We start from the raw sequence: 22145 nt of genomic DNA, 5'->3' as shown, positions 1-22145 counted from the left end.
AATAATGAAAAAATTTGAAATATTGCAAGAATTATCCAAATGTGACAAAAGAGACACAAAGTGAACAAATGCTGTCAGAAAAATGGCGCCAGTAGACTGGCTTGCTTGCTTGACACAGGGTTACCACAGATGTTCAATTTGTAAAAAATGAGATATCTGTGAAGTGCAATAAAGTACTACAGTAATAATAGTGATATTCCTGTGTTTATAATGCCCCTTGGGGAGGAGGCATTATGGAGTTGGAGCAACATAGACTTGAACCAACAGACACTGGGCTTGAGTCTAATCTCTGTCCATTACTAGTTGCACCTATTCTTAAACCAGTTTAACCTCAATTTCTCTATTTATAAAATGGGATGATAATCATGCCTGCTCATAAGGTTCCTGTGAAGACTAAACAAGGTACAGCTTATAAAGCTTTTAGCACAGTACCTGTCACATGCTGAATATTAGTGAGGTGATTATTCTCATCATCATCATCTTTCAATGGAGATAACAATACCTACACTATAGGATTATTGGGACAATTACTGTAGATGGTAGCTCTTATTGTTAATAATGTTTCTTTGGTATAGGGCATTATTCCTAATGTACCTTGCTTTATGAAAAGAGAGATGTATTTTTCTTGTTTTTGTCATATATGTAGGAAATTTCAAAATTGCTGAGATGGTGAGAGAAATTATCTCGCTGTTTTACTAACTGAATAGTTGTTATTCCCTTTGCAAACCACGTATTATCATTGCCGTAGCTTCCAGTACTATAAATTTCTATCTCACTTGGTTGTTTGCTCACTTGCTGTACTTCTGTAGCAAACAAGATCTTTAAAGCAGATGATGTAAGCCATGAAACATACAGATCAAGGTTTTTATGAGGTTCAGGTTGCTGAGTTGAAAAGAAACTTCTGCCATAAATTAAATCCATTTGCTATGTAAGAGTAAGCCCAAACTGAATAGATTTTTGTAAACTGATATAGCATTGTGATATTTCATTTCAGAGGTACAGAAGGCTTACTGAACCCTTCTATTCTCTGAATTTCTTTTTTGAACGAGTACATGTAGTTTAATTAGCTGTTTTTAGTTTGGGGTCATTATTGTCCACGACCTATAGGTGTCATTAAAAAATGACTCGTAAAATTATATTCATTGACATCATCAAAATAACAAGATGGCATTTAACCTTTAACTTAACTGTAAAGCAGGAAACGTTTTATTTTCCTTGTTATTCTGAGAGAATCCAAGATTTTAGTTATGCCTAGGCTGTGTTTGCATTTGGTGGCAAGATAGTTCTGGGAATTGTTGTGACTTTTAATTTATTATCTTTGTTTTTATATAAGTTACTGAATTGTAAGTTTGTTGTGACTTTTTTTGAAAGTCACGTTTATTGAGGTGTCACTTACATATACAACATTCACCCTTTTTAGTGTGCAGGTTTATGCATGCTGACAAACGCCTACAGGTCTGTAACCAGCACCACTGTGAGGCTGATGAGGAATAAGGTATGGTGTGCAGATGTGGTAGGACCCAGAATTGTTTTTTCCCATTTAAAACCAAAAACGACTTTTTAGCCAGCCTTTAATGGGGGGAGGGGGGGAGGTAGATATTATCTTACCTTTTTTGATATTAATCTTTTTCCTCTTCAAAATTTAAAAAACTCATACGGCAAACATCATAAATTTTTGTTAAATAACTGGATTAAGCCAAAGTAGGATTTAATTCTTCTAAAGGTAGGCTTGGTAGATTTCATTTAAATCAAGGATATAAATTTATAACGTGTTTTTTATGGCCTAAAAATGTATTGACATTGCTGAATATAAAGCTCTTAAAATCATAAGCCCAAGAAATATGAATAAAAAATAGCCAAGACACAATTTTCAAGATTTTAAAAAACATTTTTTTACTGAATGACGTGATTAAACTCAAACATAGGCTTAGCAGGTTCAAAATTATACAAATGTGTTGGTGTTTTGAGCTCTTATATAGGCTTAAATATGCATAAAACGTGTTTATTTTTGAAACCGAAAATAAAGGATGAAATTTACCTCTTCAGCCTGAAACCTGTGCTTGGGTTTTCCTGCACAAGTACTCAATTCTGAGTTGAACTTGAGAAATAAGCAAACATGAATTTCATTTTCAGCTGAAATGAAGTTTTTTCTTGCTCACACATATAAGAAGTTGAAAATTGCAGCAAAATGTTCATTGCTTTCTTATGACTATCAGGGCATCCTTCTTTCACGGAAATCCAGAGCATGCCTAGGAGCACAGCGGTGAATCTCATCTCAAGGGTACGGTTAGACCACAGCTCGCCAAGTTCTTTTTCTTCTCCCAAAGTCTCAAGTTCTCAGGCTGTGCAGAGGAATCAGAGAAAGTGTTCCTCACCCAGGCATTTATTAGTATGTAAAGGGAAGGAAAATACTCTTTGATTTTGTTCTCTTGTTCTCCAGGCTGGTTTTTAATAAGATGTAAGACTTATTTATATTTTTTCTCTCTCTCAAGCCCAAGTAGTCGTGGAAATATTTCAGGATTTCCTTTTAAAGTTAATTCTTTTTCTTTTAAATCCAAGAATCCTGTCACTTGAAGTTAAAGGGTTTTCTTCAGAGCTTTGCAGAGACTGGTTCATATGAAATGTCTGTTAAGTATGCTACCTCCTGCAGCCCTCATCTTCAAAGCACCCGGCAACATCTGGCCTCCTCTTTCTTGAAAGTACTCTGGCAATTCAACCTTGCAACTCAGACACCTGTGGGGAACTCTCCCTTGCTTGTTGTAGGGAATGATGGATTGCCCTTTTTAAACTAGCATTTCTAAATGAAGCACATGCCCACTGACTCCTTCTAGACTTTGTGGATGTGTGTTTATTAATTTTTTTTCCAAAATGTGATAGTGACGCTGATATACTCTTTATGTACGCAAACAACTTCAATCAGCTATAATTTTAATTTCATAGACCTAGATACAATATTATTTAAATGATAATGGCCCCTAAGATTTTTTTCAAACTTTTAAAGCAGTTTTAAACACGAACAAGCATCTTAACAGTTTTTCAAACTCTTTTTCGTGAAAGCTTAGAGGAACCCATTTTCCTCAACTGCTAGACAATAAATTACTTGCTAGGAGAACTTGTATGTGTATTTTAATGTTTTACCACAATTTCTACCTCCAAATTGAACTCAGTATTTCAAAACAAATAAATGGTCCCTCCATAACTTTTTATCTACCCGCAATGTCAGTTGCAAAGATTATCTATTGCGAGAATTTGAAGACACATTTAATATGTTACCTATCTACCAAATACTGTGGCTGGTTTGAACAATATCATTATCTTAAATCGTGTTTAAAATTATCCCAGAATAACTAAAGTATTTTTCTTGAAAGAAAAAAAAAATGCTACTTAAATGCAAAGTATTATCATGTATGTCCTTTTTTTTTTATCATGCTTTAGCAGCACAAAGAAATGTGCACTTAAAAAATATTGGATGACAGGGATTTCCCTGGTGGTCCAGTGGGTAAGACTCCGTGCTCCCAATGCAGGGGGCCTGGGTTTGATCCCTGGTTGGGGAACTAGATCGTGCATGCATGCTGCAGCTAAGAGTTTGCATGCCGCAACTGGGAAACCTGTATGCTGCAACTAAGAAGCCCACATGCCACAACTGAGACCCGGTACAGCCTAAATAAATTAATTAATTAAAAAAAAGAAAGAAATTTGGATGACAGAGAATCTGTGTCAATAGTACTAGATCTGTGAGTTTAGTTACAAGTATTACAAATTTAAAGCAATGAAAACTAACAAGATTATATGTATTATCACATATATATGATATTGCTTAGTCTACATTTTGGACACCTGACTGAACTCTGCTGTAAGTGTGGATAAAAAATTAATATACTCCTTGTTAGTGATGTTTAATTTCCGAAGCACTAAGGCAAAATAAGGACCAACTCACCTCTTATTTTAGAACCAACACCCGTGGGAACATCTGTACAATATCACATAAAACGTCAAGCAAATAAAGTTACTTAATAAGCAAACTCAAATCACAGGGTTTTCAAAAGAGATAATTCTCAGTAATTATCCAAAAAGTCATTGCCTCTTTAGGAGTCTTGTCTAGGTGATGATATACTACTGTTTTGGAACAAAGACCATCATGCCATTTTTCATTATAGACCAGGAAGAAAAATCATGTGAGGACAGGGTCTTAAAGGATTTCATTGACTTCAGTTTCCATGTAACCTCTGTTTTCTTCTGTGGACTTAACACGCAGACTCCTGGTCTCTGGGCTGGCGGTCCATTCCTAGTCTGGTTCTCCGAAATCTCTCTCTTCCAGAGTGTCTTGGCCCCATTACAGAGAACCAACCAGTCCATGTGAGGAGATCCTCCTTACGGTAGGTTCTGCAGTGTTATCAGCTTCCCTTGGAACAGAGGAGTTGTAGGTGAAGGACGAGGACTGCAGCTGCTCCTCTGCTTCTGCCCCTAGGTTCTTCAGAACCATTTTTTTTTTAGATACCATATATATGTGTTAGCATATGGTATTTGTTTTTCTCTTTCTGACTTACTTCACTCTGTATGACAGACTCTAGGTCCATCCACCTCACTACAAATAACTGAAGTTCATTTCTTTTTATGGCTGAGTAATATTCCATTGTATATATGTGCCACATCTTCTTTATCCATTCATCCGATGATGGACATTAGGTTGCTTCCATCTCCTGGCTATTGTAAATAGAGCTGCAGTGAACATTTTGGTACATGACTCTTTTTGAATTATGGTTTTCTCAGGGTATATGCCCAGTAGTGGGATTGCTGGGTGGTATGGTAGTTCTATTTTTAGTTTTTTAAGGAATCTCCATACTGTTCTCCATAGTGGCTGTATCAATTTACATTCCCACCAACAGTGTAAGAGGGTTCCCTTTACTCTGTTTATTTTAAATGGCTATTAGAACCTCAAAATATTAGCACCTTGTCAATGGTTGTGATTTGTAGTTAAGTGATGTTTTTTATGTTTGTGGAGCCATAGCTGCGTTCATAAATTGTCTTCTACAGTTGATGTACTATGGAATAGGACAACTTGAATTACTGGTCCAAATACAACATATTGATAAATAGTTTTCATCATCAAGGTGGACTTTGGTGTGTCCCCTATTGCCCTAGTGCAGTAAAATGACCCTGGAGCTTGTGATTCGTTTTTGTTACCTTATCAGAATCATCTGTAGGCTTAGGTTTGGAATCCTCCTCTCCTAGCTCGTACCTCTTCTTCAGAAGCCACATTGAATCAAATAATTCCCCCCAGTTTTCTTTGACAGCAGTAGGACATGTTTGCTCCAGTTGGTGGTACACTGGGGAGGTAGGGCAGGTAAATCAGAAGAGGCTGACAGCACCAGGCGGCCTTCCTCCATGCGCTGTAGAGCTTACCAGCTGCCAGTGGCTGCCCCTTTCTCGCATGAAAAACTAAAAATGGATCCAACCAGATGAACGTGGTCCTACTGCCCATTGCCATATGAGACTCAAAGACCAATAATAGAGTTGCTGTAGGGACTGCCCAGTCTCTGGCCCTCACAGTGAATACGCATTGCTCAGTGCACAAAGTTCAGGTGGCGTTTATTCCTTCTTAATCACTGTCTTTTGTGGAGCTCCTAGCCATAGCTCCAGCACACCCCTAGGATTCTGCGGAAACCTGGTTGAGAAATCCTGGTTTAGGCAGTTACCTGTATGGCTCCCTGAAGACATCCATATTCCAATCCCCAGAGCCTGTGAGCATGTATGTTACATGGCAAGGGGACTTACGTTAAGGACCTTGAGACGCAGATTATCCTGCAGGTCCTTTTTAGGCTTTGTGGACAATTAAATTACAAAAGTGGCAAATGGGACATGGCAGTTAGAAGCATGGACTCTAGGGTCAGACTGCTGTGTGATAATGGACAAGTTACCTAACTTTTCTGTGCCCCAGTTTTCACCTTCTGCTAACTAAATGGGACTGACATTAACACCTATATCATAGAATTATTGTGAGGATTAAATGAGTTGACACATATAAAGTTAGAACATTGCCTGGCACGTAGTTAAGTGTTCTGTAAGCATTGATTATCTGTTGTTTATGCAGTGCTACCACATAGAAGAACATTTGTTATTTTTGATCCTTGCTCTAGATTTAATAGCAAATTATTCTAGCTGGAAAAGCTTAGTCTATACCAGATCATGTATGATCATTTCTTTTCTTATCCTGATTATAGTCTTCAAGTTTTACAAGTGTAGTTGCTTGTTCTCCTGTTACTTTATATAGTTGAATATTTTAATTGTTCATTTAGAAATCTTCTTTTAATGTAGTGCTTTGATTTCTGATTATCATATGGTTTTACCTTTGGTACATAAACATGCTACCTTTCTCATCTAACCCAGGAGCTGCAGGTGGTATGGTATTATGCTAGTATTTTATCTTCTTTCACGCACATGTCATATAAGACAGTGCATCGATACATATATAATATATATATTATCTAGCCATTTGTTTACTAGAACATAATATAACCTTTAGAGCTGTGAAATTCATTTATTTATTCAACAATACATTAACTCAAAAAGGATCTGTTTATTACTAATGCCAAATAATAAAAAAAATGAGTGGTTACCCAGATTTGTCTTTCAAGAAGCTTATATGTAGTCAACAAGACAAAGCCAACAGTACATAATTATGGTTAGAGATGTGCACAGTGTGTTATGGATAAGCAAAAAAAAGAAGGCTAAGGGAGTTCAGCACAGGGAATCTAGCCTGAACTGAGACTCCGAGTGTGTAGGAGTTGGTCATACAGGGAGAGAGCACGTTGGAAACCATCATGAAATACCTTGAATATTCACCTTTTTAAATCATTTGTCGTCTTCATTTTATTGTCAGCTTGCAGATGCTCTTTAATAGGTGTAATGAGGGTGAAACTGAACCTTCATGATGGAATGTTTTCATACTACCTTGAATTATAGAATAATGAAGCTGAATAAATTAACTTGCAGCTTGAAATCACTGCCTTTATATTGAATTGTTAGAAATATATTTAGTGGTTAGATTAGATTTTAGTGTGGTCTGAGGCAAAGAGGTTTGTTGGTAATGAGGAAAGAAATGTCATCCCATTCATTCATTTCAACTAAAAGAGCTAGACAGTTATAGATTATGAACTGATTCATCCAAAGGTAGAAACCAGTTTTAATGTTCACTTGGGAAAAACATAGTCTCATATCATTGACTTTGAATATTGGATAAGAAATTACCTTTTGACTGTCAAAGAAAGAAAGCCATAGTCAAAGTAAAAAAGACAAGGGGCTAACATCCTTAATATATAAATAAAAATTTTAAGTTGCAACAACAAAAACCAACAAGTACATTAAAAGACTGGGCAAAAGACATGAACAGACAGTACACACGTACATACAGACACACAAAGATGTACAAATAGCCCTTAAACATACGAAAAGATACTCAACTTATAATAAGAGACATGCAAATTAAAACTACTGTTGCTTAGGCTGTGACAGATGCTCATTCATCACTGGTAGGAATACAAAATAGTACAGTCCCTTTGGGGGGGAATTCAGCAATATTTAACAGTAACATCAGAAGTACACATTTACTCTTAGGCCCAGCAATCTCCTTCTAGGAATTTATTCTCAAGATACACCTCTAAGAATATGAAGAAAATATTTGCATATGCGCCAGGTTGTTTATTATGGTGTAATCTGTAATAATAAAATATTAGAAACAACCTAACTGCCATATGTAGGTTAGCTGAATAATACTGTAGAATACTATAGATAATAATCAGGAAAATCTCCATGAACTGATGATTTTTCAGAACATATTGTTCAATAAGTAAAATATGTCAAGGCAATTCACATTAGCAGATTAAGGAGGAAAATCTCATAATCCTCTGAATAGATGCAGAAAGGTTTAAATTCTAAATCTCTTCGTGATTTTTTAAAATTCTAGCAGACTGAGAACAGAACAGTTCTCTGGGTGTTCTCTAAGGGATGCTTTGAGCCAAAATCATACTTGAAGCATTCCTTTTCAGATCAATAACAAGACATAGTGCCTACTATGACCTCTTTTCATCAGTGTACTAGGACCAAAAACAGAAGTAAAAGATAAAAATTATTTGTAGATTTTATGAATATGTGTGTAGAACATGCAAAAGCGCTTATAGGTAAATAATTAGAAATAGTAAGAGAGGGGCTTCCTGGTAGTCCAGTGGTTAAGAATCCACCTGCCAATTCAGAGGACACGGGTTTGAGCCCTGGTCCGGGAAGATCCCACATGCCGCAGAGCAACCAGGCCCGTGGGCCACAACTACTGAGCCTGCACTCTAGAGCCCGTGAGCCACAACTACTGAAGCCCGCACGCCTAGAGCCTGTGCTCTGCAACAAGCGAAGCCACTGCAATGAGAAGCCCGCGCACCGCAAGGAAGAGTAGCCCCCGCTTGCCGCAACTAGAGAAAGTCTGCGCACAGCAACGAAGACCCAATGCAGCCAAAAGTAAATAAAAATTAAATTAAAAAAAAAAAGAGATAGTAAGAGAGTTTAGCATGGTTCCTGGATGTAAAATCTGTACATAAGAATTGATTCTATAGGCTTATTGTGATCATTTTGCAATATACAAATATCAAATCATTATGTTGTATACTTGAAACTAATATAATGTTGTATGTGAATTGTACCTTGATTTTTTAAAAATTATGTACCAAAAAAGAATTGATTTTATCTTTATAAACAATCAACAGTTACTTAGAAAATGAAATAACATTTATAATAATATCAGAAAATATCAATATAGTTTAATAAATCCAATGAGAAGTATAAGACCCATGTGAAGAAAGCAGTAAAACTTTATTGAGAGAAATTAAGAAGTCTTAAATAAATGGAGAAATATATTCCAGTTCATGGGTTGGAAGAAGCAATTTGTAAAGATGTGACTGTTTCTAAAATTGATCTGAACTTCACTGCAGTCCCAACAGTGTTTTTGTTATTTGATGTTTTGTGTTTTTTTGTTTTTTTTTTTAAGAACTTGACAGCTGTTGTGTTATAATTTACATGGAAATGCAAAGGGCTAAAAGTAGTTAAGACTCTTGAAGAATAATGTCAAGGCGGGAGAATTTGCTTTACCGAATGTCAAGACTTTTTGTAAAATTATAGTAAGACACTTACGGTAGTGGTGCAAGGGTAAGAAATAGTCCAGTGAGAGAATGCGGAGCCCGGAAAGAGACCCACACTTGATTTATGATCAAAATGCCACTGCAGATACATGGGTGAGATGACAGTCTATTAAGTAAGTAGTGCTGGGACAATTGAGTGTCCATGTGGATTAGAATGGGATTGGGCTCCTACCACACACCATAGCCCAAAATTAATTCTGTGTGGATTATAGAATGAAGTGTGAATGGCAAAACAAACAAGCTCTTATAAGAATACCTTCATGACCTTGGAGTGGGGAAAGATTTCTTGAATAGGACACAGAAAGCACTGACTCTAAAGGAATTTAGAGATTGAGAAATTTGAATACGTTAACATTAAGAACTTACCATAATCAGAAGACACCATAAACAGAAAAGGCATTCTAAACATGCAAAGACTGATCTTGGTATTAAAAGTCAAGAATAGCTGTTATCTCTTGGGAGAGAGTGATTTGGGGGCACAAGTCAAGCTCCTAGTATGCTGGTAATATCTTTCTTTCCTGGATATGGTGCTAGTCACACAGGTGTGTTCACTTTGTGAAAATTCATTAAGCTGTGCCTAGAATTTGTACACATTTTAATATGTTACCCTTCACTATACAGATTTTTTTTAAAAAAGGAAAGCCACTGATAAATTATTTGTAAAACATGTATCCAACAAAAAGCTTATGTCAAAATATTAGAGGACTCCTACAAATCACTAAGAAAAAGGTGAACATTTCAGGGACTTCCCTGGTGGTCCAGTGGGTGAAACTCCATGCTCCCAATTCAGGGGGCCCGGGTTTGATCCCTGGTCAGGGAACTAGATCCTGCATGCATGCCACAACTAAGAATTCTGCATGTTGCAACTAAGACCCAGCGCAGCCAAAATAAATAAATAAATAGTATATATTTTTTAAAAGGTGAGCATTTCAGTAGTAAAGTGGGCAAAATAATTGAATAGGTACTTTAGGAAAAGGGAAATACAAATGCTTATTTTTAAATGAAAAGGTGCTCAACTCATTAATCATTGGCAAAATGAGCTTAAGACTAGATTGGTATTTCTCTACACCTAAATTGGCCAAAAAGAAGAACCTGACAACTCCCAAGTGCTAGTGAGGATGTGGAACAATGGAGATTGTACTAGGAGCAGAAACTGACACGACCACTTTGGAAAATAGTTTGTAATTACATAGCAAACATGAAGGTGGTATATCATGTGACTCAGTAAGTCCTCCCTTGGGGAATGTGTGCATAGGTGGAGCAGAGCACGTATCCAAGAATGTTTGCAGCAGCTTTGTTAACAATTTCCAAAAACTTGAAGCAACTCAAATGCCTGTCAACAGAAGAATGGATACAAAAACTGGTGTATTTGTACAACCTCTATATTATACTAATTCTGGAAAATCATAAAAATGAACAAATTACAGAAACTGACAACAATTGGATAAATCTCAAGTTCAAAAGCAGACAAAACAATTATACAGGGTTGCTTTTTAGTAGTGATTTTAAAAGCCAGGGTAGTGAGGAGGAATTCAGAAGAGCATTGGGTGGGGATAGAAGGGGACTCCTGAGGTCATGCTTTATTTTTTGACCTCATTGGTGGTTACATGGATGCTTGCTTTCCGGCATTTCATTAAGCTGTACACTCGTTTTATTTGCTTTTCTGAATATGTGTTAGATTCGCAATTTAAATTTTTTTTAAAGAATAGACAGTGGGTGCAGTAAAGACCTTTTATCTTTAATGTAAGAAAACTTGTGAAAATTGAAAATGTGTTGAAATATGGCAGAATATTTCATGTGAAACAGTATAATTTTGAAACAGTATTAAATACTGCTTTGAATGTCCCATTTTGGTTTTTCTGCTTTTTATACTTCTACCTTGTCATTAGTCAAAAAAAAATTTTAACAGGTATCACCAGTTAAGACTCTTGGATTTCTATAGTAATTTTCAGGTCATAAAATTCACTCATTCTAAGTGTACAATTCAGTGACTTTTGATAAATCTATAGTGTTGTGCATCTATCAGTGTGATCCAATTTGAGAACATTTTCATTGCCCCCTGAAATTCCCTCTAGCACATTGCAGTCAGTTAAATGTATTGATAATATATTTTGAACATGGTAAGTTGATTGATTCATGTACTTCAAATACTTCCTCATTAAAAGTAGAATAACACATTGTTGGATAGAAACTTGAAGAGTGTCAACCAAAGTCCTTTATAAATGTTAGATTCTGTAAGTTGTGGTACTGTATACATATTAAATTAAAATCAACTTTTGTTTGCATCTGTTCTTCATCAATTATTTGAAATAAATGAACAAACTACAGTCGATTTCTTTTTTCACGTCATTTTCTTGGTGGGGAATGCTCTTGTGTGGTTCTGGGTGGTTTTTCAGTTTTAAAAAATTTAATTGATCTATGGAAAAGATTTCAAACATACAATTACTTTTGTGGTTTTATGTGGCATTCTCAGTAGGACTGATTTCTGAGAGGATAGAGCATACAGAATAGGATGAAGAAAGGAGTGGGAAATTACACTGTAAAGTTATTCAATTAAATATATAAATATTAAGTTATTTCCTGAAAGGTTAATAGTAGCTGAAAGATTTATTGATTCGGGTATTAAATTTTTCAAACTTTAGAAATACATAACAAATGTTTATAAAGCTTTTTGTGTCCTTGTTCTACCACTTCATGTTGAGATATGGAGTACATTATATAGGAGTAAATGTGAAGCATATATATTATCTACATTCTCAATTATGTGGTAATTTGTAATTGGGCTTCCTGGATTGGAATTTTAACAAACTTGAGTTAGTAATTTATGCTTTAGTGTTGAATATGAAGTATGGAGGTGTAGATGTATCTTGTGTCTAATTAAGCATTTGTCTGAGAAGAATAACATCAAGTGTCTGTACGTTTTGGAAACCAAAATGATGCCTGGCTAGTTACTAAGCCAGTTAAGAGCAAAGCTATATCTTCTCTATGTTGTTAAAATATTTACTTTGAAATTATTGGTGGAGCTCATTTTTATTGCTATTTCTCCGTTGCCAGGTACTTTATTACCAAGGTTGCCATCAGAACCAGGAATGACATTACTCACTATCAGAATTGAGAAAATTGGCCTGAAAGATGCTGGGCAATGCATTGATCCCTATATCACAGTTAGTGTAAAAGGTAAATAACTATGTATATCTATCTTCCCTCTGGGGAATTTTATAATGTTGCTTCTCATTTGGAACTTTTTTGGTGGGGAGAGGGAGGGGATGTTTTATATCTGTGACAACTTATTTTAGTTGATTTTACAGTGAGGCGAAATCCCTGGGAAGAGGTGGTCATCATTCCCTCACCAAATATTTCTGAGAGATTTACTAAAAATACTTCCCTATCCATAACTTACACTCATATTTGCTTTTAGCTTTTTCTTTGTGTATATCTTTTTATTCTTAAAATTCTGTCAAGGGTGCTGACTAGACAGACACACTGTCTTTAACAGCAGATGCATCCTTCAGAAAACAGGTTTAAAAAATGTCCCCCACCTTCCAAGGGTGTGTGGTTTTCTTTGCAAAGCCCAGTGTTCTTCTGTTTTCCCACGCCTCCGCTTCAGGTCCTCTCGTTCCTGTCCAAGAGAGGTTTGTACATAGGACAGCTGTGCAGAGGTGGATGAGAATCAGGCCTTCAATTAGTCATGAGTGGAGACAGGGAAATAGGACGCGTCCATAAACATCCGTGCCCTGAACATAATCCTGCGGGACATTAGACGAGTGATGTATTTCTTATACTTAACTATGTTACCGTCATTATTAAGCATGATTACTCTTAGGATTTGTTTTTTTCTATCCAATGGCAAACCATTTTTTTCCTTGAAAACAACTTTTTTAGTCATTGGTTTAAGAGGGAAGCCACAGTGATTGAACTGTTTTGTCGTTGCCAAGCATTTTATACAGCACTTTATTTGTAAAGCACTCAGCAGTCTTTTAAAAGTAATTATTGGGTGATTGAAGATGAAGTTGTCATGCTATTATTCAGAAATAACTGCACAGTTAATCCAGTCTACAGTTAATAAACCTGCAGTTTGAGACAAATCAAACAGGTATGGACTGAAATTAAATGGAGGGAACTTTTACCGATCATAGAAATATTCAGACCCATGGGTTCATTAGTACCAAATAAAAGAAAAAGGATTTTGGCCACAGGCAAAAGTTTTAACATGGAGAGACCGTGATCCATAGCACTAATGCTGTGATACTTTAACTTCTGATGTTACTGGTTCTCAAATCCATGGTCTACTGGAAAGTATTTACACCCTACACAAAACTACATCTCTCATTCAGGAGCGAACACTGTAAAATACGAAAAAATGTAATGAAATGTAGATATTATGTTACCTTTGCATATGGTTGAACTGAAACATGTTTTATTTAAATATCTTTAGGAACTGAAGTAATCAAACATACTCTCTTGCTTTAAGGTCCCTAAGATGGGTCTGTTGAATAATACATGAACACTGAGTAGTCATTAAATGAGTCTGTGTTGAATTAGATTAAACTGGATGATTCCTGGCTCCAAAGATTACAGCAGTATACCATGCATAGTGTGCCATCTGGTTATTGTAAATCAGCTTATGTTACAGCAAATGGAACCAGAATTTAAGTAATATATGTAAGAAGTGTTCATTCGTGGAAAGGTTTCCTTGGCAGCTGTCGTGTCCATTGTTTGGTCCTCTGACTTGAATACAGCAGGGGAATTCTGATAATGTTAGATTTATAGGCCTTTCCGTGTCATGCACGCGATCAAGGTTGGGAAACGGGTAGGAGCACCACTGTGGTATATTACGTCCCCAAATGTAATTCACAAAACTATACTGGCCTGTGTCATCAGAAGACACCTCTTAACTAGGAAGGATCCAATTTTGTGATGTGTAAGGCGGCTTCCTCCTATCCATGGGGGTCTCCCACCCTCTCTACTCCGTGCCCTGCACATGACCCTGGAAACCAGCCACCTTCAGGTACCTGCTCACCCCAGACATGGGTCTTTATTGGCCTCAGAATCTCCTCTCGGCTTTTGCCTCTTCAGGAAACACAACCCTTTGCAGTTTTTACGTCTTTGTATTTGAAGGCTCGAAGCAGAAACTGTTTTTTCCTCTCTAGATCTGAATGGCATAGATTTAACTCCTGTGCAGGATACTCCCGTGGCTTCAAGAAAAGAAGATACGTATGTTCATTTTAATGTGGACATTGAGCTCCAGAAGCATGTTGAAAAATTAACCAAAGGTTTGTGATGCTAAAAGTAGAACTATATTCAGAATGTGACTCTTTATTCTCCAGCTTTGAATCTGTTATGTACAGTGACTGTCATTTTAACTGAGACTAATGCTAATGAGTATACTTTATGTTTATAAGCATTTAAGTTAATCTTCCTAGGCTATTCTCATTTTACATTTTGTCCTTTCTTATAAATGCCATGAAGTATAGAGCTGTGCATACCAGCAATGCAGGAAATATATTATCTACAGATGATGCAGATGAGTAATAAAATTTTTTTAACTTCCTTAAAATGATGGTATCATATTTGGACTTTAATGCTGTTTTCAAATGTGACTTTATTTTCACATTTATTCAGACCTCAGACACAATCACGATGACAAGGAGATGGGTTCCATAGCTGAAGAGACTAAGAAATGTGATCTGCTATCTTAAAGATCTATGAGGTTTTTAAATAATAAAATGCCTCTGTTATTGCCGTGGAAGGGAGAAGAGAAGCTACTCTTTTGTGGACATGGCAGGGTCATACACCTGGGGACCGAGGTCACCGGTAACCTAACAATTGTAATCCTTTCGTGTGTGTTGGTAGCAGATGCTAAATATGCCCATCTCTGGAATTCCCTGGCGGTCCAGTGCTTAGGACTTGGTACTTTCATTGCTGGGGTCCGGATTCAATCCCTGGTCGGGGAACTAAGATCCCGCAAGCCACGCGGCTCGGCAAATAAATAAATAAATACGCCCATCTCTCCCTCACGCACATCCCTTTGTCTCCTAAGTGATTGGCTTTTCTTTCCTTCCTTGACATGTGAAGCGCTCCGTTTGGACCCAGGTGCCAGGGCTGCGCACACATTTCTGAACATTGTTAAACTTCTGGTCACTTGTGAGTTTTGTCATCAGTGAAAGTATTAGATGTATGTTAGTTATCTTTAAAAGCAAAGCAAGATCCAGCACCGCTCTGGTTAAGCCTTTGTTAATAAGGAGCCAGATAACAGGGAGACCCTGACGTCCTTCCGTCTCTTTCGTTGCCTTTAGAAATTAATTGTTCTTGGCTACACAGAGGAGGCGATTTATTATTCTGTTTTTAGCTTTTCTCTGTGGGGAGGGGGAGAGAGCTTATCTGTTGGGCTTTGGGGAGAGAAAACTATCTACATGTTTCATCACCATTTGTTCACTGGGGGAGGGGTGGGATAGGCGTGCTCTCTAAGCCCTTGTCTTGCTCAGCGCTGTCTTCACACAAGCACATGTCATTCCAGGAAAAACAAAACAGGGCTTTGGACACTGAGAAAGGTATTAGGAAGCAGTTAACATTTAAAAACTGAACCAGCTGTTGTTCAGACTCCAAACTCCAAAAAACTGAATTTTTGAGTTTTTGTTTCGAGAAACTATTTAAGTTTGGATTTTTTGATGAACTCTTTCACATGCCTTTTCTACTTAATGCGTTTCTATGAGTAATGTTAATACTTAACAAGTATCTTCTGTGGGGGTTTTTGGGTAGTATTTAGTATTTTCTATTCTTAATATTTTATAATTCTACCTGTGGATGAACTTATTTACATTCTTGAGTCATTCTGGCTCGAGAAGTTTTGCTCTACTCTGTAGAATAGGATGATACGGAGACATGTCCCTCTATTCAGGTCCAGATGAAGTTTTGGGGTGACAGCCATAGTCAGTCGTATCATCAGAGAGATTGTTTGACAGAGGTTACTTTGTGAAATTATGACAACTGTTGCTTGTTCATAGGCTTCTGGTGATCAAAGAAAATTTATTGACACTAGAAATGTGCTGTCTGTGGCTAATCTGCTTTGCTTTAATTCCTTAGGTGCAGCTATTTTCTTTGAATTCAAACACTACAAGCCTAAAAAAAGGTTTACCAGCACCAAGTGTTTTGCTTTCATGGAGATGGATGAAATTAAACCTGGGCCAATTGTAATAGAACTGTAAGTGATGCACGTTCAGAATCAGTACTAATTTAACGGTGACTGCTCTCTCTTCTTAATATGTCACCTTGGAATAGATCAGTTATCAATGGTTTTTCTATTGTGGTTACAGATACAAGAAACCCACTGACTTTAAAAGAAAGAAATTGCAGTTATTGACCAAGAAACCACTTTATCTTCATCTGCATCAAACTTTGCACAAGGAATGATCCTGACATGAATACCCTGGAACTTCTGTGAATCTTACCACTCAGTAGAAACCATCCTAGCTCTGTGTAGCACATTCGCCCTTCAACAGGCAGGAAGCAAGCCGTACCCAGGCCAGCAGGCCAGAGTGAGTCCGTTACACAGCTGTAGCACAGAATTCAAAGTCCAACACCTCACTGATGGAAAAGACTCCTTTGGATACAGGCTTAATTGTAGATCTTAAAACATTTTCACTTTTCTATTAATTGTGCAATGAATAGCCTCTTTTCTAATTTGCCACTATTCCTGCCCTGCTTCCTGGAACGACACTGTTGTGGGTGGAATGTGCTCACCTTCACACTTAATACAGCAATAAGAGTGTGCTACAGTTTACACACCTGTCCACTTCTGCTTCAATATGCTCTTCGGTTTTTTGAGTTAATGTCCAACTTTGGGTTGATGTGGGTAGGACAGTATGAGACTGCTTTGAGAGGAATTGGACCAATTATGCTGCCCAAGGTCAGTCTGGAAATTTATAGGCTGCTCCTCAGAGACGGCCTTGATTCACCCTGATCTCATGGTTCTCCTGCTTAGGAATAGTGTGCCTTGGCCAAATCAGTATCCCGTATGGGCGTGTTCGCAGGTGGTAGCTGTGATTTTTCCAGATGACCGGATCGTTTTACTGAAAGTGAGCATATTTTTAGTCATGTTGATTAGCTTTTTTCTACATCACATCGTTACTCTTTCTGACAGTGATTCTGGGGTTAGTGATGGAACCATCTCAGAATAATTACAAATTCTTGGTGGGTTTATAATGTCTTCTAAATCGTGTAATCTAAAAATAATTTGAGTCAGATGCTAACAAGATACCGCAGGAATAACTGCTGTTTTTCTGACAACTGATTGTGAAACCTTAAAACCTGCATACCTCTTCTTGTAGTGATGAGTATGCAAATCTGGAGATACTCTATTTTTTTTTTATATAGGTAGATAGGATTGCCATTTATTTCCTATGTAGATATACTGACATTCATCCATATGGAAATATTGCAGGTCATTAGCTTTTTATAATTTGACTATTTACATTCTTTTGACTTAATAATGGGGCATAAATAAAACTTTCATAGAACACACAAGGTGGATATTTGATACACAGAACATTTAAGATTTGGGGTGGGCATTCTCTGGGTTAGGTGTGGAGCCCACATATTTAATATTCACTATTTTAAATGACCAATGCTAGCATGAGGGGAACGCAGTGCCAGTACCTGGCCTACTTTTAAACTCGTGTAATAAGCCTAGTCAATACCGTTCAGTATGTTTGCTTTTTAAAATAAGTAACCACAATTAAGTTCTAGCCCTTGCACTTCAAGAGATCTAGTCTCCACTTTCAGTTGTCTGTTAGGTCAGTTCTGTTTACTATGATGGATGTTAAAAAACTATATGAGCCTGAAGAATTCTCAACCCAATTTAGTCTTGCTTCCCTCTTGATTAGTTCAATTCCAGATGATTCCATCCACAGTAGCTTGAGGGGATGAGGAATTTGCCTTAATAAATTACTTTGTTGTTCACTCAACTCTTAGACTGTGAGTTGTCAGCCCCGTGCCCTGCCCGCCCCAGACTGTAAGCTCCTCAGGGGGCAAGAACCACACGTTCTCCATGTCACGTCCATTTTCTGAGGTGCTTGGCAGCGCTGTGTACCCTGTGGAGTACTCAGTACCTTTTGTTTGATGTTGCTGACAAGACCTAAAAATAATCCCTTAAAAAACCTACCATTAAAATGTAGCAAAACTGATACATCGTTCTTTCTCTTTTCTCATAGACCATAAGACATGTATATCAAGGTGATAGTTTGTCACATCTGCTGTCATTCACAAAAGTATGGTTTAGATGAACTACAAATGCCTTTCATCAGTGTTAAAGCAGCTTAAATCGAACACGGCTGATTAGCTTAGCTTTGTAATTCATACCTGAATGAAATAACAAAACGAGCGACTGTCTCGAAGCAGTAGACGCAGAATACTCCACATCCAACAAATTATTTACTTTTCGATGAAAAGATCAGCCATTGAATAGTAACCACAACCACAGCAGACTTCCAGGCTGAAACGCTGCTGCTCCGTAACTGAGATGACTTTAGCAACTAAGCCCAGAAAGACAGTCAGTTAGCTGGAGATGACTTCTGAAACAGACGTAATTTTCAAGCCAGTTGGGGCTGATGTGACTCAGGGTGATGCCCCCCACACCCTCTCCAAATTGGCAGCTTGCCTGGGCTGGGCTGCCGAAGGGGTGCAAACAGAGGGCTCTGAGAGGCGGCAGGGACGGCAAGTCTGGGGCCGCTCGGCTAAGCCACAGGTGGCAGTTCTCTACAACTCGATATGAAACGCAGAATAAACACCAAAAAGGCTTTAGAGGTTAAAAAAGAAAAAGAAAAAGACTCCAGGATTTGATGTTGAAATAGACTTAATTTACCTTTGCTACTATATTATCTTCCTAACTGGTGTAATCTATATTTAAATACTATTTAAAAAATTTATCTTAACTTCACTATTATTTCACGTCCTAAAGAGATTGATATACTCAAAAGCTGTATTTGTGACTTAATCTTTTTATTTTACATGGTTAAAAATAACCTATGCTGTTAACTATGGAGTTTTCCTCTTAAATTTCTTCTATTCTTGATAATAAACAGGACACAGAGATGGAATTCTCTTTTCCTGAAAAACTCCTTATGTATTCGTTATGAACTTTGGAAGCGTTGTCTTCTTTCAACGGTCCGTATCTTTCTAAAGTGGCATCTTTTAGTTTAGTATAAAGAAAAAATTTTGTTTCACAGTGAAGCATTTGTTTTATCTTATAAGGTATTCTAAGAGGATTAAATATCCTAATGGTGACAAGTCACGGTGCAGACTTCAGTAGTATCATTACATCACAGAACTTCAGAGGATGCGAGAGTATGATCTAGCCGTGAACAACAATATCAACCTTTATAATTCTGATTTAATTGAAATCTTAAACTTCTTGAAATGTGCTACCAAGTTACTATAGTTTAAAGTGTCTGATGAGTTAGTTCTTAGAAACACTGTTGAAAAGACCTGGTACAAGTAATGGGTATAGCAAGTATGATGCAATCCTAGCTTCTCAGATTTACTGATTTTTAAATATAAGTGCCAGTATTCAAACATGAATTTTGGAATAGGATCAATCAACAAAAAGAACTGAGTTCAGCCCATGGTTGCTGACCTAGGGCATGTTACAAGCCTCACAATCCTAAATCATTCTTTCTCATCGTATTACCTACTCTTTGCCCTTTTTCGCCATATTCCTTGAAAGTCAGCGGCAAGGTATAGGAGAAATAACAGACTCTCTACGTTTTTTAAAGAAATTTTCTTACTTTTATGGTCATGACACATCATTTTCATTTTTCTGTTATGCACCCTAACGCAAGAACGGTAAAAGCAACAGACTATCAGGTCAAACAATTCTTGCTACATGTAAACGCATACTCAGAAAACCATTCTCAACCAGGCAGAGCCACAGAAAGCACGTGAATGCTGTCCAAATTGGCGAACTGACTTCTCTGAAGTAGAAGGAAGACATATCAGTTGTGGTGCTTCCCGGTGACTTTGAGGTTGAACTCAGGAGCGGTGAGCCAGGGAAGTGTGCTGCCAGGTCACCATCTTCAGTTCTGGGAGCTTGAGTTTACATGTTTCCAAAATGGTACAAGTCTCGTGAGAAAACAATGAATCAACAGACACTTGGGAAATATTAATAACCAAATTTTTATGGACTGTTACTACAAAGAACTTCAGCAAGAGGGGAGATAAAAGTTTAGTGATCTTTTAGTAAACACTTTTAGCGTAACAGTCGTTGCGACCAGATATTTTTTAAAAATCAAGCTTATAAATACGGTTGCTCTGTATTCAACTGGTGTACACTAAAAATAGGATAATAAATGGAAATACATGTTCTTATAGCATTTCCACAGGAAATGTTCATATTTTTCACGACATCCTAAATCATTTAGCAGTTACATATGCTACATTAACTAAAACACAGGTATTCTTTATTGCACATTTCAAAGTTTTAAGGAGGCTCTAGCTTACAAGGTGATTTTTACTTTGGGGCAGGGGAAATGATACTTTTTAACTGTTTGGCTCAAAAATGCACACTGCCAGGGCAGCTTAGTTCTAAAAACAAACCTTTTAAAATCAACTTTTGGATTTTGAAGCCAGTGAAAATCCTCTACTGTCATGAACAGTGCACAGTCCACTTTCTCTCAGACTAAATGTCCAAGGTCAGTTACGGGCTCTGTTTGAAAGCCTGCGAACAGCCCTGGCTAGTGCTCTGAGAGGCAGGCGGGGGCTCACCTCTGGAGCCGGAAGCCGGTGAGTCTCTTGCAGCAGAGGAAGGTGGATAATCCTGGGGGCCGTGGGTTGGGGGTGGTAATCGGGTACCAGGGATAAAGTACTCTCTTGGGCCAAGAGAGCCTAAAGGTCTAAAAGGTGCGTGTCCTGCTAAGAATTCTCGAGGGTCAAGAGGCAGGTCCCGTTTTCCTGGTGGAACGCCTGGTGCATATTCTCTTAAGCCTAGTGGTGGACGCAAACCAGGACCTGGAAAAATTAAAATTCAGTCACGTAACTACATATGAACATATCTAAATTTAGATGATTCCATGTATGTTAATCTTTAATTCCTCATACCCCTGGAAGTCAGGTGGTGGCATCCCCACTTTATAGATGAGGCAAACTGAGGCTCAGCAAGTTTAAGTTACATGCCTGTAGCCAGCCAGCCATGAAGCAACATAGGCTGGATTTAAACGTGGCTCTACCTGGCTTGTGGTTTTTTTCGACAACACAATTCTGCTGTCTTTATCTCACAAGAGCTTGATTTGTACTTAGAAGTACTATATATCATACTAAGACAATAGATTATGAAATAAGGGCTTCACTGTTAGTAAATTTTGATAAGGGAAATTCCACTGTTACTGTATCAATTAAAAACTCATGCAGTAGTCAGCATGGACCTACATATGCCATCAAAATCAAGGTGTCTGCCCTGCTGGGAAAGGCCTTCCAGCTCCACCTAATTAAATTCAGCAACATTCTACCTAGTGGCTATTACATTCTACCTTCTCTTTAACATTTCCTTCCTATTTACTCCCAAGGTGGGGAGTGATGGATTAATCTTGCCTTCTTTTATACTCTGTGACCCGTTGCTTATACTTCCATTATGGTGATTACAAGTTTTATGTTGTATATAATGTATGTATGTGTCCTACAGGACACCTTAAGCTCCTGGAGTTAGGAGAGTTAATTCCATCCATTACGGAGCCTAGTATGTAGCCAGAGATGTTCAAGAAACATAGGCAGAAATAATATTTCTGACTTTCTATGAACCGCCCATTTTCCCTTGTCTACAAGAGATACCTACTGCCCATCTCAGTACAGGGAGATTATGCAGCACCCCATGTGTCCTGAGAAACTGGCAGAAAAGTTCAAATGTACTCAGCCAGCTTTACCCTTTCATTGCACAGCCCTGCATAGCAACTGTTAAAATTTCATCAAGGATTAGAG

The 22145-nt window shown here is 37.5% G+C and overlaps 2 protein-coding genes across 12 annotated transcripts in view; one reads left to right on the top strand and one right to left on the bottom strand.

Moving 5' to 3' along the window:
• AIDA (axin interactor, dorsalization associated) overlaps window positions 1-18145 on the top strand; it is a 42400-nt gene extending 24255 nt beyond the window's left edge. Inside the window, exons 7-11 of one of the 9 annotated variants that reach the window (XR_002173264.3) lie at window positions 12237-12359; window positions 14333-14455; window positions 14933-14996; window positions 16266-16383; window positions 16496-18145. Coding sequence is in view for 8 of the 9 variants with exons in the window: in XM_073800603.1 (XP_073656704.1) it covers window positions 12237-12359; window positions 14333-14455; window positions 15258-15326; window positions 16266-16383; window positions 16496-16592 (530 nt within the window). In the remaining variant the exon portion in view is untranslated. The other 8 variants (XM_073800603.1, XM_019920383.3, XM_004320571.4 and 5 more) reach the window with 8 other exon arrangements.
• The window catches only part of MIA3 (MIA SH3 domain ER export factor 3), a 64534-nt gene continuing 51391 nt past the window's right edge, over window positions 9003-22145 (bottom strand). For 2 of the 3 annotated variants that reach the window (XM_033850923.2, XM_019920377.2), the window contains one exon: window positions 20332-21182. In XM_033850923.2, coding sequence (XP_033706814.1) covers window positions 20872-21182 — 311 coding nt within the window. In that variant the 3' untranslated portion in view covers window positions 20332-20871. Of the gene's footprint in view, window positions 20265-20331; window positions 21183-22145 lie in introns of those variants that run through there. The other variant, XM_019920375.3, reaches the window with a different exon arrangement.

This window comes from Tursiops truncatus, chromosome 1 (genome assembly GCF_011762595.2).
Source record: "Tursiops truncatus isolate mTurTru1 chromosome 1, mTurTru1.mat.Y, whole genome shotgun sequence".
Classification (NCBI taxonomy): Eukaryota; Metazoa; Chordata; class Mammalia; order Artiodactyla; family Delphinidae; genus Tursiops; species Tursiops truncatus.
Note: the sequence above shows the minus strand (reverse complement) of the source record. Positions and strands in the feature narration are given on the sequence as shown.